The sequence below is a fragment of the Symsagittifera roscoffensis genome, chromosome 3 (assembly GCF_963678635.1).
Source record: "Symsagittifera roscoffensis chromosome 3, txSymRosc1.1, whole genome shotgun sequence".
NCBI classification, from domain to species: Eukaryota; Metazoa; Xenacoelomorpha; order Acoela; family Convolutidae; genus Symsagittifera; species Symsagittifera roscoffensis.
In genome coordinates this window covers 18572937-18585814 of record NC_087064.1, presented here as the reverse complement: position 1 = coordinate 18585814, position 12878 = coordinate 18572937, and the positions used below count along the sequence as shown (strand labels likewise).

Here is a 12878-nt window from a genome sequence, read left to right as displayed (position 1 = left end):
CAGGCACCTTAAACCCCTAATTTTTCATCGGTTAATAGTTTCCAAAAAATTAGACAAGTTTAGTCCATACTATACGTTATTCATGACGATGCACCACTTAGGAATGACATCCGTCAGTTACATCACCCGGATTTTGAAATGCATAAATTATACACATGAAAAACGACTTCAACAATGTTTTCAAATATAGATCATGAGATTGCGGTTTATTTCGAAACAGTTTCCAAAATCATCAAATATTCGATGACGAAAATGTTCGGCTTGAAGGCCCTATTTTACTATTCGACTTGAATTACCGTCGGCCTGATACCCGGCACAACAGTTGGATCTTAGATTATCAACGCACTACAAACCTCATAGTTAGATGATTCTTCCTCTATGACATCCTGCTCATTGTAAAGCGACGGCGTGTATCCGAACGTCAACGGATAATCATTCTTTGAATCTTGAGGGTTCATTTAACATGTACAGACTCCAACTTCAAGGCTGAACCTTTAAGCTTTCCACTAAAACATAGAACCTAAAAATCGGGTGGAATAAAACGAGGTTATAATTTGATGAGGTCGGTGAGACTCGGGCCCCCAGTCTAGATTTTATAAACTGAATTTAGGGGGCGAAGCAATAAGCAGAATAGTCTTAGAGCACAAAGGGTCCAGGAGTATAAAAACAGAAAACGTAAGTCACAGCTGATGGTTCAAGCCCGGTTTCTCTTTCCTGATATACTTGTTTTAACAATTTTGTTTAGTTGTTTGACCTATCTATAATTCTGCAAACGAGTAACTCATCACGCGTGTTCAAGTCCGGTTTCTCTTTCCTGATATGTTTGGTTTAACAATTTTGTTTGGTTGTTGTTGTTGTTGTGAATTTTCAGTAGGATACTGATGGGATGATATCCCCAAAGTTCTCAAAATTTTGTCCAGTTATTTCGGCACATGTTGCAGTCACAGAAGAGGACCCATGTGCACTTGTTTTGTTCTGAGAATTGCTCGTCGAAAAACTTCCACATCGTCTGTATCAATCTTCGCTTTAAGCCTCGCATTTCTCGAAATTCAATTTTCTGATTTAGTCGGTTTATTAGACGGCACGTCCTGAATGTAAACTCTCCTCTAGCTTTTTCAGTTCTGGTCTTGTTTAGGTTGAACATTTCTTTCGTTCTTCCTGGATTTTCAATTTTTGCTGGGAGCATAATGTGATCGTTTTCTTCATGCATGAATTTCGCCATCATCAGTAACTCGTTCAGCTGGAGAAACAACGCAAGAGGCAGGATGTTTAACAATCTCAGCTGCTCTGTATAGTCAGAATCGTTTCCCGTGATCCATTTTAAGACTTTCTTTTGGAACCTTTCTACTCTCCCTAAGTCGCTTCTCGAGATATTGCAAATAATTAGACCATACGTTAGAACAGGAAGTATTAAGGATTTGTACAGACCAAGTTTTATGCGCATTTTGACTTTGAATTCTAAGTTTCTGCGGATGCAATAGAACGTTTTATTCGCTTTCGACATTCTTGAGTCAATATGGGTTGTCCATGTTAAATGTTTGGACACATGTATTCCTAGATCCTTTATCACATTCGAGCTTTCCACTGCTGTTTCACAAAGAATGAATTTGTGTTGATTTCCTCTAAATTCGACTTTAAAACATTTGTCCAGTGCCAGACTCATCTTGTTTTTGTCTACCCAGTTTTCAACGCTTTTTAGGTCCTGCTGGATGTCCTTTGTGTCTACATTCACTGCTAGTAATTTTAGGTCGTCTGCAAAGATAAATGGGTCACTAAATTTCAATACTTCAGGAAGATCATTTATGAAGATACAGAAAAATAATGGACCAATCAACGATCCTTGTGGTACGCCACTTGTAATTTCTAAAGTTTCTGATGAGAAATTGTCGGCACGAACAAATTGTTTCCTGTTGCTGAGATAGTCTGCGATTATTTCAAGGAAACAGCCTCCAACTCCAATGTTGCTCATTTTCTTTAGTAGTTCATAATGTGGGACTTTGTCGAATGCCTTAGAGAAGTCGGTATAGAATGCGATCACATGGTTTTCAGCGTTCTTGTCAATAGCTTCGTAGATTTCTTTCTAGAAAGATAACATGTTTGTACCAACTGAACGGTTTTTAACAAAACCGTGCTGACTTCTTGTGAGAAATTTAATGAAATGGTCATACAACGCTGGATACATGCATTTTTCCAGGAGTTTACTCATGATATTTAGGAGTGACACCGGCGGGTAGTTTTCCATTAGTCGTTTGTCACCTTTCTTGTAAATAGGCGACACAGCCGCAACTTTCCATTTATCTGGTATTTTCCTTACCCTCTTGATGTTTTTAAAAACGCAATGCAAAACTGTGGTCATTTCTCTGGCCGTTCGCTGGAAGAAAATTGGTGAGAATCCATCTGGGCCCCGCGATTTTGTTATGTCCAGCTCTGTTATAATTTGGTTCAAATATGTTTTTGAGATACTGAAGTTACTCAATATCGTGTTTTCGCACTTCATATCACTGAGGTTGAAGCTTGATTTGGGCGAAAAGACAGAGTGAAAATATTCATTCAAAAAGTTCACTTTTTCTTTGGCTTTAGTAACAGCTATTTCGTCCTTGATCATAGTCTTTGGGAGAGTTTCTGATTTTTTCAGACTCTTAAAGTGTTTGAAAATCAAATGTGTGTTACGAGTGGACATCAAATTTTCCTGATAGTTTACTCTATCTTCCTCTACTGCTTCTTCCACCATTTTATTTAGAGATAGAATGAGATTTCTGCGGTAGCTTGTAGGTTTCAATTTGTATATTCTAGTTTGTGTTCGCAGTTTGTTCATGAGGTTTGAGGTACTTGGCGTAACCCATGGCGGAAATGATTGGCGACGTCTCGTTCTTCTAGGCACATGTTGGTTTACCAAATTTTCCAAATAGTCGTAAAGTTCCTCGCACATTCTGTTGATGTTTGTGTGACATACTGGTGAGAAAGGCTCACTTAGTATTGATTTCTTGATTACGTTATAGTCCACGCTACCGAAGCTTCGAAAGTTTTCAATAGCGACTTTTACCTCATGGTGAGGACATTCAATTAGAATGCTGATTGCTTTGTGGTCGGAGCAATTGTAAATTTTTGAGAAATTTTCGTCAGGAGTCGCATGAATGTGACAATTTTTGAATAATGTAATGTCTAGGGTGTTTTTTCCACAAGTTGGAAAATCTATTGCCTGCTCGAACTGATGTTGCTCGATTAGTTCAATTATTGAGTTTTCTTCATTTTCCTTGCTACTATAGTCAATCCAGTTTGCATTTGGAAAATTTACATCTCCGCAAATAATTGTTGCAGTTGATTGATTTGATTTCTCGATTTCATTTAATATTTCTGCGAAATCGCCTAGACAATAGCGATATTTGCTGCTCGAAGGTGGATTGTAAAAACAGCAGACAATAATTCGCTTATCGTTTATTTGGATCCTGCAAGTTAAACAACATTCAGGTTGCTTATTTGGCAATAATTTAGATGAAAGTGTTTGTTTCACTGCTATTAGTACTCCACCATGCAAATTTTGATCTTTGGCAGTTTGTCGTTCTGATCTATAAATACTGTATTCGTTTAGCATTAGTTCAGATGATGCAATGTTTTCATTTAACCAAGTCTCGCAGAGACATATTATGTCATAGTTTGATGTTGCTATAGCATTTGCAAACTTCATTCGTCGTTCGAGATTTATGAGACTTCTTACATTCATTTGCAGGATGTTGAAAAAGCCTAGTCAAGCATCATCTGCTTGTTCTGCTTCCATCGTCTCTCTTTTCCCATCATTGAACAGCTCGAAATTCCTGATTTTGATTTTCTCCTTTGGGACTCCTTCGTCTAGAAGTTCTCTTCGTCTTTTTAAGCATAGGTTTTCCTTCCTCGCATCTTCTTTCGATAATGCTGGCAGAAGGTAAATTTCCTCATCTCGCAGCTCATCTCTTTTTTCGAAGCTCTTTGCCAGCACCAATCGTGCTTCATGTTCCGTTGACAGAGTTATTAATAAGGTTCTTGACTTGATGCGCTCTTTGCTGAATTTCCCTAGCCTTTTTATTTCTTCAATTTGTGGTTTAACTCCTAACTTTTTTAGTACCTCATGTACTTTTTCGGTTGTGGGGACAAAATTTTCGCCTTTTGATTTCTCGGGATCTTCTCTGATCCCCTGTATACGGAAGCTTTTATTGATATAATGATGTATTTCTTGTTTTACTTCTTTTCCAGCTCCTGGTTGAGCTTTCACATCTTTAACAGGTTTCACACTGAGTACATCTGCATAGCTTTTTTCCAGTTTTTCGCATGTGGTTTTTGTAGCGTTTTCGACTTTTTCATCAACCAATGCCGTCAGCCTTTTTTCCATATTTTCAAGACGTGCTTGTATTCCCTCACTCTCTTTTTCAATTTTCTCGTTCATTTGCATCATGGTCCGACACTTTATGAAGTTATCTCTTTCGTTATTAGTTACACATGTGTCGCATAGAAGCATTGCGTTTAAACCCAAGTCTTTTATGCCATTGATGGCGGTGTTAGTAAGACCAGTGCAGGTGCTCTCAAGATGCATTTGAGCATTGCATGATACACAACTGAAACATCTGTCCCTGGCATTTATGGGTTTTTTGCACGTTTTGCAATTTTTAGTGATATTGGTGGATACAGAGAGAAGGAGAAAATGGGATAGAGAAAATTTATTTACAATTTGATCCAAGCCTGGACAAATTAGCCCAGTCCCGTCACGAATTGAAATTTAAATTTGATCCAAGCCTGGACAATTAAGCCCAGTCCCGTCACGAATTGAAATTTAAATTTGATCCAAGCCTGGACAATTAAGCCCAGTCCCGTCACGAATTGAAATTTAAACTCACAATTTATTTCTGTTCTCGTTTCCTTCGTGCTTCTCGTTGTTTTTTTGACGGTTTCTTTTTCTTCTTTATGATATCACTCAAGTTGCTATTGTTGTTTCGTATTATAGCTAAAGTTTTGATTTCAAGTGCGGTTTCCTGATGCAGTTCTCTGTATCCTTCAAGTAGATCTTTTTCCTGTTGTTTCGAATTCGAAATTATGTCTGTTGTAACTTGAACAACTGGTATCGGAAGTTTCTTTAGATCTTCAAGAATATAGGGTGCACCGTCTCTCTGACAATAGACAAGGCCTTCAATTCGAGGATGCGAATTGATTAGGGGTTTGATTTCTGATACTATTTGATTGGCAGTAAGGGGAGTCCTTGGATTGAATGGATGTTTTGAAATCGAATTGTTTATTACGTCGTGCCAGATAATTACAGACTCGTTTCTGTTAATTTCGTCTCTCAAGATGTTTCGTACGATTTTATTCGATTTCGATTTGGGATGAAACGTTACTCCCTTGTAATGGATGACGTCTTCTTGCAGTTCCTCGTTTCCTCCTACTGATGCCCAATCTTCAAGTGCCAGATGTTATGAGCTCGCTCCAATAATCACAACCATGAAAAAGGGGTCACCACGGCTACCCCGCAAATCATTTAACCTATTTAATAAGTTGTTTGACCTATCTAAAATTTCCCAACTAAGATATGCGCTATTTTCTCAAGTTGGCATTGCTGAAGGTGGAGGCCTACCGGTGAGTCTGCTTTCTTATGTTACTTGATTCTCCTGGTCAAATGTCGAACAGTTTGTCCGACATAGGTGGAAGTGCATCCACTACATGACAGTTTCTTTTGGTTTTGACGAAAATTTTATCATGTTAATTTCATCTTATCTTTCCAATCGCTCACAAAGAGTACGTATTAACAATATTCTATCTTACAAAGGTTACATCTATAGCGGTGTACCACAAGGAAGCATTTTAGGACCACTTTTATTCCTTATTTATGTCAATGACCTCACGGATGTTGTCAAGTATTCCCCACCGTCTTTATTTGCTGATGACCTGAAACTGCTTTATCGAAACAACTGTCATGACAATTTTCAGTCTGATTTAGATTCGATAGAGACCTGGGCAACCCAAAACGGTCTTGATTTTCATCCAGACAAAACTAAATGCATTTCAAACAATAGCTTTATTTTCAATCTTTATCTTAACGGGTCAGAAATATGCTCTGTTGATCATATCAAAGACTTGGGTATTTATATCTCGCCTACTTTGTCTTGGAATCACCATGTTTCTGCGAAACTTGGTAAAGCCACAAAGTGTTTTCATTATTTAAAGCGTAATGTTCCTTTCAACTCACCTATTAAAACTAAGCTTCAAATGTACATTTCTTGTGTGAGGTCCATTTTACTTTATAACTCTTGTGCTTGGTACCCAAATTTATCAAAGCTACGTGATTTGGAAAAATTCCAGAAAAAGGCAGTAAAGTGGATAATTGGTTCCACTAATTATACTGACAGTCTTGTGAAGTTAAACATACTGCCTATTTGCTATCAAATTTTTTTTTACTGATTGTCTTCTCTTCTTCAAACTGTTACATAACTGTTATGACTTCGATATTAATGCCTATGTTACTGTTAGTGAATCGAGACCGGGTAACAGATCCAGTCAGAGAATGGTATTCTCTGTACCTCTTACCCGCAAATTCTGTTCCCTTGGGAGCTTTTTCCAAAGAACAATTCATAGCGTCAATAGTGTTTTAGCAAAAGTCGACATCAACTCTAAAACTACAGTCTCACAAACCAAGACTCTACTCTTCAATTTCCTTAAACAGCAACTTCAATCAACCTTCAATCTCGACAATCCATGCACTTTCTTCATCAAATGCCGTTGCAACACATGTGGTTCCTGAACATTAACAATTTAACTCATGTAACATTCGCCCGGAAGATACATATCGACGGAAAACAAAACTAAGTCCTAAGACGACTGGCTAACGTCTAAACAGAGCTTTACATGTTTTTAACCGTCTCTACCAAGCCAGTACTTTCGGTGGTCTTTCTAACATCGGGTCGACAAAAAACGTCAACGCTTTCGGCTTCGGTCAAAACACTCAAATTAAATAGATTGAATGCAGAAATAGTGAGCTCATGGCTGGGTCTCAGTATCACCAGACCACGAGGTCACTCCTAAAAACAGGGCTACTACTACTTATTGAATCATTTTTGTTTTTGTTCAGTAGATAAAAATCATCATCTCCATCGAATATGGATCAACCCTTTCCCCCAACTCCTAGCTTCTCATCCTAGCAAAATGAATTCAGATATTAATTAAATTCAAATCAGGACATGAGAGGGAAGCTAAAAGTTTATATAAGTTAATAAAAGTTCCAGTCCCGAGACCCCTCCGGATTCCTGAATCCGGGTAAATAAGGCTCTTATCTTCCTTCCGGAAGGCTGGTTTTCCACCCTTCGCCGTTGTTCGCAACGGCCTTGCAACTATTGTAGCGACACAATAGTTGCAACTCGGAGCGGTCTCTGCTACTTCTGCAATTCGTCCTTGTTTTTCAAGCACAATTCTCGTTGTTCACGCTATCGCAACTAAAATTGTTGTGTTTTTCTTCGACTTTCTGCCAAAATGGCAGTTTCTGACGTTTCTCAGAAATATGAAGCCATACTTCGAATTTTTACAATTTCAAAATACCAGAATATCTTGACCATCACCGTTTGACTAATCGTTCCAATAACGTCGTTAATCGCTTAAAACCGTCAATTCGGAAGATTCGCTGTTAAAAACTCGAAATTGTTGCGTCTGCATTTTGGTCCATTCTGGTCGAATATCATATACTCCCCGGACAGTCCGGTCAATGTCCTCATTGAATCTCGCAATGTTCGTAAAATAGGTACAGCGTCATCGAACGGAATTTACAAAATGCACGAAATTACTTTTATCCACGTCATATCGACTCACTGCAGAATATAAATGGCATCATACTACATTACTATAGCCTTCAAATTCTTTCATTAATTGAGGATATGACCTAAGATAAAAACATTTTTTCCTACTTCCAATGTCAATGTCCTGATTAAAACTTTTTCTCCTAGATTTAAAAGGTGTTGGTTTGCAGGACAGTCCTGCCAACCAACAAGCTAAAATTATCCTACTATGCTTCTTCCCTTCGGAAATCTTGCTTGTTATTGTCCTGAATATTAAAACTAAGAAACTCTGTGGTCAGAAAGAACAATGAAACAATCTCCCTCTTCGAGAGATTACCCAAGCCTTTCCTGTCACCACAAAGTGATCAAATCTCCTAGCTGATTAAAAACAGTCATGCAGGCTGGAATAATTAAATATACTCTTTACTCAAGCCTTTCTAAATAAATAGTAGTAAGTGTCTCTAAAGCCACTTAACGAAATTCAAAATGCAAATTTATGAATGCAACAATTTCAAAACTCAACTAAATGTTTCAAATTTCAATTACAACTTGGTTGCTTAGTTTCTCACTTGAGTTTTTTCACACACACTTAAAACAATTCTGAGTTTTAACTTTTTCTTCATCACTCCTTTGTTTTCTTCTTTCTTTGTCGTTTAGACGTTCTAAAATTTCTAAATTCATCTAATTTCGTCTCTTTTTGCATCTCGTTTTTCGGCCATTCGTCAATGTTCCATCTCTTCCTCCTGTGATACTGACTCTGCACTTTCAGTTTCTGTGTCTTGCAACACATCATTAGCTATTCTGACGCTGTTGGAAGCAGTCCTCCAACACTTCTGCTCTTCTACCCTCTGTTTGCAACAAGGTAGGGGATCCACGTTAGATTCTCTGTTCCTGCAGAAGCTGTTGTGGAGACACAACGTCACATTTCTCTCCAAATCTTCCTTCAATATCTCTGCCTTCTCCTTTCCACTACGTTCACTTGTCCTGGAAATTCTTTTCACAGCGGTGGTCACTTCATTCCGATGAGTCACGAGAGCTTGCTTGAAAGCTCCTGCTCCAATGTCCAGCTGATATTCACTGTACACTCTGCCGTGCTTCGACATATGCTTCTTAGCATATTTGTACAACCATGCAGTCATGTTAGCTCTGAACCATGACATCAATCGTTTTCTTGCCCATATCTTCTTCACTTCCATCGGAATGTTTAGAAATTTGCATATTGTCTCAAAAAGATCTAAATCTTTTAGACAATCTAATTTCCGCACTTGTTCTCTCGTTGGTGCCTCCTGTCTTTTGTTTTCTTTCACATGAGCTTCCAGCCATCGTATCGCCATCATAACTCCCTCTATCACTATTGTTATGGGCTGTGATGAGTCTGGTAAACCCATGGAGAGCAGCTCTCCAGAGTCCCAGATCAACACCAGATTACTACGCTTGGGATACCACCAGGTCTGCAGCAAGCAGTGGCAGGGAAACTCGTCATGTGTCAACATGATGCTCCTCCAATTACGTTTTCCCGAAGCTTCCAGTAATGGTTCCACTTCCATCATCACTCGGTGGACTTCATCATTCTCGTCTACTGTATTGTAATCTGTAACAGTTGAACCTCTCTGTTTCTGTCTCTCAAAGTCACTGAAGTTCCCGCTCACGTACTTCTTTCACAATGAACTTCTTTCCCAGTATCGATTCCAACTCCTCCTTGGTTCTCTCTGGAACTGCTGAGAACATCTTACATAGCAACTCGTAAGATTTCTCGGACATTGTCGTTGGTCTAACACACTTTGGCACTGAGAAGGCTTGATCTACGATCGTTCTCGTACTCTTTACATCCACGGCCACAAAATGTACCGGGTATCTGCTCTTGCACATTGGAGCCAATGTCAAACCCACCAAATATCGTGCTCCTGATGGTCTACAATAAGTCTCACTGTGTCTGATATTCATTTCCGCTTCGATCGCTTCCCTCCATTTTCCTATGTGTTTCTGCTCGGTTTGCAGAACTCCTGGGAATACTTCTACACTGATAGCACTGACCATCTCATGTCTCTGTTCTAGATTCAATAGTGACTCTAACGAACTAAACATGCTGTAGAATCCTAGTGCAGTCACTAGATTCACCTCGGTTCCTCCATCACAATCCGCTATCAGTTCCGTTTCCGTTCTTGCTTTCATCACGACGTTCCCAAACAATACCGTCAATTGATTGTGTTGTTTCTCTAGGGTCTTCACACAGTCCAGACCTCCACAAACGTGACCCTCCAGTCCACAGACTTCCGCCAGACAGCTACCAGGTTTAACCCAGTCTTCTGGTCCCCAGCCAGGCAACTCCACTTTATCTTCACCGTTGCTCCTAGAGGCCGTTATCATCACATTATATATGATGTTAAGGTCACGCAGGTTACAGTCTGCATTCAGCTCCCTCTGCACGTCTTGTGTCGCCCGTAATATCGAGACAGCGTTGGGACTAGGACACCATGTTGGCCTCATCAATTCCCACACTGCCATCAAGCTCGTTCTCAATAATTCATCTGATAATCCCAACCCGAACTCCACTCTTTTGTCGGATTTTGGTACGCAAGGTGCAGTCACCTCTTCTTCCAAGACCAGTCCCAATTTGCTCTGTGGATTATTAGCGCTCTTAATTGTTACAATTCTCGACGTCCAGAATCTTAGCAACACTGCCTGCTCGTAATCGAAGAAGCAATCGCGTATGTTTTAACTCAGGAAAGGGTTGTACGCTATCCCTATGATTCCGGATACGTAGCTGTACGACTTCTTCCTGATCGGTCCACAGTACTCACTGGATTTTGGCAGTGCCCCCATAGATTCTTTAGTGAGCCTCAGCTCCTTGTTTGAAAATCTCCTGATTTCGTCTATCTTTCTCATGGGTTCTAACTCCTCAGTTTGTTTCATATTCACCCTCATCGGTTTGCTTTGCTGCATATCCAGCAGTGCTAGTAAGAGTAAGGCTTTCGCTCGCTCATCGCCTTCCCTCAGCATCTTAACACAAGTGTTCAATGCAGGTACTGAAATCTGCTCTATCATGAATCGAATGAAACAGAGAGCGTCTCTCCGCTTCGCACACGCTACTGCTGCTCCCTCTTGGACTATCAGATCCCTCAGGTTCATCATAAGGAAAACCTTCTCTTCTTTTGACCTCTTCCTTTCTTCTGAATCATATTCTTCGCGAGTCAGTCCCATCATGCACCAGACAAACCTCAGTTGTAACTCTGTTCTTACGTAAGGTACTGCCATGAGAGCGTGTATTCTTGGCGCAGTCGTCATCTCTTCTTCCGTTTCAATCTCTCCGGCAAATTCCGTTTCATTTCCATGAAGGCTGACGGAGGCTCCAGCGTCGAAATGCCTTCATCCGCTGGCTCAGTCGTCTCTAACGTATCCGCGTTGTTCTCAAGATTACTGAAGATATTGAAATCCAGGCTGGATACTCCTCCTGTCGATGCCCTGTCGTCTTCCCCACCAGCTTGACTTGCATCTTGTTGCATGGGTTCTTCGGTTTGACGGCTTCCTCCCTGTCCGTCATCTCCTTCTGACATATCTTTCTTTGAGCTCGAGGGTCCTTGCTTATCATTGTCGGTTCCTTCCGGAAACTTCGGTATGATCAATGTACCGGCCGATCTATCTTCCTCTTCTCCATGGACCACTTTGATTTCCTCGCAGCCGAAGGGTGCTAGGAAGGTTCTCGTTCGCAGCGTTCCTACTACCGTCAACTCCGGTTTCACACTAGTCAGGATCAAGGAGGCCTCAGGCAGTTCGGTCCTGCCTCTCAGCTTCATAGGCGCTAAGCCCAATCCCGCCCATTCCTCGTCAAATCTTCCATGCTTGGGAGTCGCGGCGTTGCTTATTCGCCTTCTCGTCGCTTGATCCGTATAGGCAAATCGTGTGTACTGTAACACAGCGGCATTTCTTCCCACAAAGTATGTATCCATCGTTGCTACGAAATTCCCTATTCTCTTTTCATTGGTTTCGAATGCTCTCAGCCTAGGAGTTTGTACCACGGAGACTGCTCCGAGCAACATTCTTCTTATCAGAGGGAATTCAGGGATTGCCTCCGGCAGCTTCTCGTAATCACCCCAGTCTTTCGTCTCTTCTCTCAGTTTTTGATACGCTGCAGTGAGACGAGGCACTCTGGTTATCTCACCATTCGATATATCATAGGGTCTCAGATTCCAAAGCTTCGGAAACACTTCGATGTGTCCTCTTTCTACTTCTCCCATGCGATCACGGAAGTGATCGTCAAAATTGATGACTGTCATCTCTGGCTCTGATATTTTCGCAAATAACAGATCTTCACTCATGAGCTCGCGCAATGTGTGCTGCTCACACCAGTTCAGTGCACTACCGTCCACTGCTGATATGAGGTTAAGGTGCAGCACCGACCTCCTAATGCCTCCACCTTAACGTCAGGGAACGCAAACGTGACTGCTGGTCCATAGATCACTGTCACAAACTCCGTGACTCCTCTGATCAGTGCTGAGGGATCGGTTCTCATAGCCAAGCTCAGATCGGTTAACAGGGGCATGCCTCCAACATGTCGTCTAACATCTTCTTCTCTTTCGATAGTCTCATCTTCTCCCGTTCCAAAGCGATTTTGTTGTAAGAGATATTGGATAAGAGTGGGTCTCAGGTCTCTTATCTTATTCCACGAGTCCGTGGATTTCTTCATATCTAAATTCCTCACTCTCCTTCTCATCTGCTCTGGACAACGTGTCAATTTCATTAGTCCTCCCAAGTTTCCGTGGGTAATCGCAATCAGTGTTAGAAGTCCATCTAACTGCAGGTTCTGGATTCCTTCGGTGAGCAGCATCGCCGGTCCTTTCACAAAACTCCTAAGGTCACGAACAAGGCTAATAGTTCCACTATTGACACTTACACTTCTGCTTGGAGGAATTCCTTAATCAAGTAATGAGAGACTTTCGGGTAGACTCTTGCCAAGAAGGACGCGGTCCATCCGGCTCCCAACCCTTCCAGCATGCTGTCTGTCCGTTCAAAGCCTTCCTGTCCCTTCACTTCCTGGGTCCAGAAGGTTTCCTGGGTAATCTGACACATTCTGTTTACAAATTCAGCGGTCTTTTC

At 40.9% G+C, this 12878-nt stretch overlaps 2 protein-coding genes across 3 annotated transcripts in view; one reads left to right on the top strand and one right to left on the bottom strand.

The window, feature by feature from the left end:
* LOC134841353 (uncharacterized) overlaps positions 1 to 5519 on the bottom strand; it is a 28933-nt gene extending 23414 nt beyond the window's left edge. For both annotated transcript variants that reach the window (XM_063857281.1, XM_063857282.1), the window contains exons 1-2: positions 5506 to 5519; positions 354 to 520 (exon numbers count right to left, since the gene is read on the bottom strand). In XM_063857281.1, the coding sequence (XP_063713351.1) occupies positions 354 to 458 (105 nt within the window). In that variant the 5' untranslated portion in view covers positions 459 to 520; positions 5506 to 5519. The remainder of the gene's footprint in view (positions 1 to 353; positions 521 to 5505) is intronic.
* The window catches only part of LOC134841356 (tubulin epsilon chain-like), a 400301-nt gene that overhangs the window by 280421 nt on the left and 107002 nt on the right, over positions 1 to 12878 (top strand). The gene's annotated exons all lie outside the window — the stretch shown is intronic.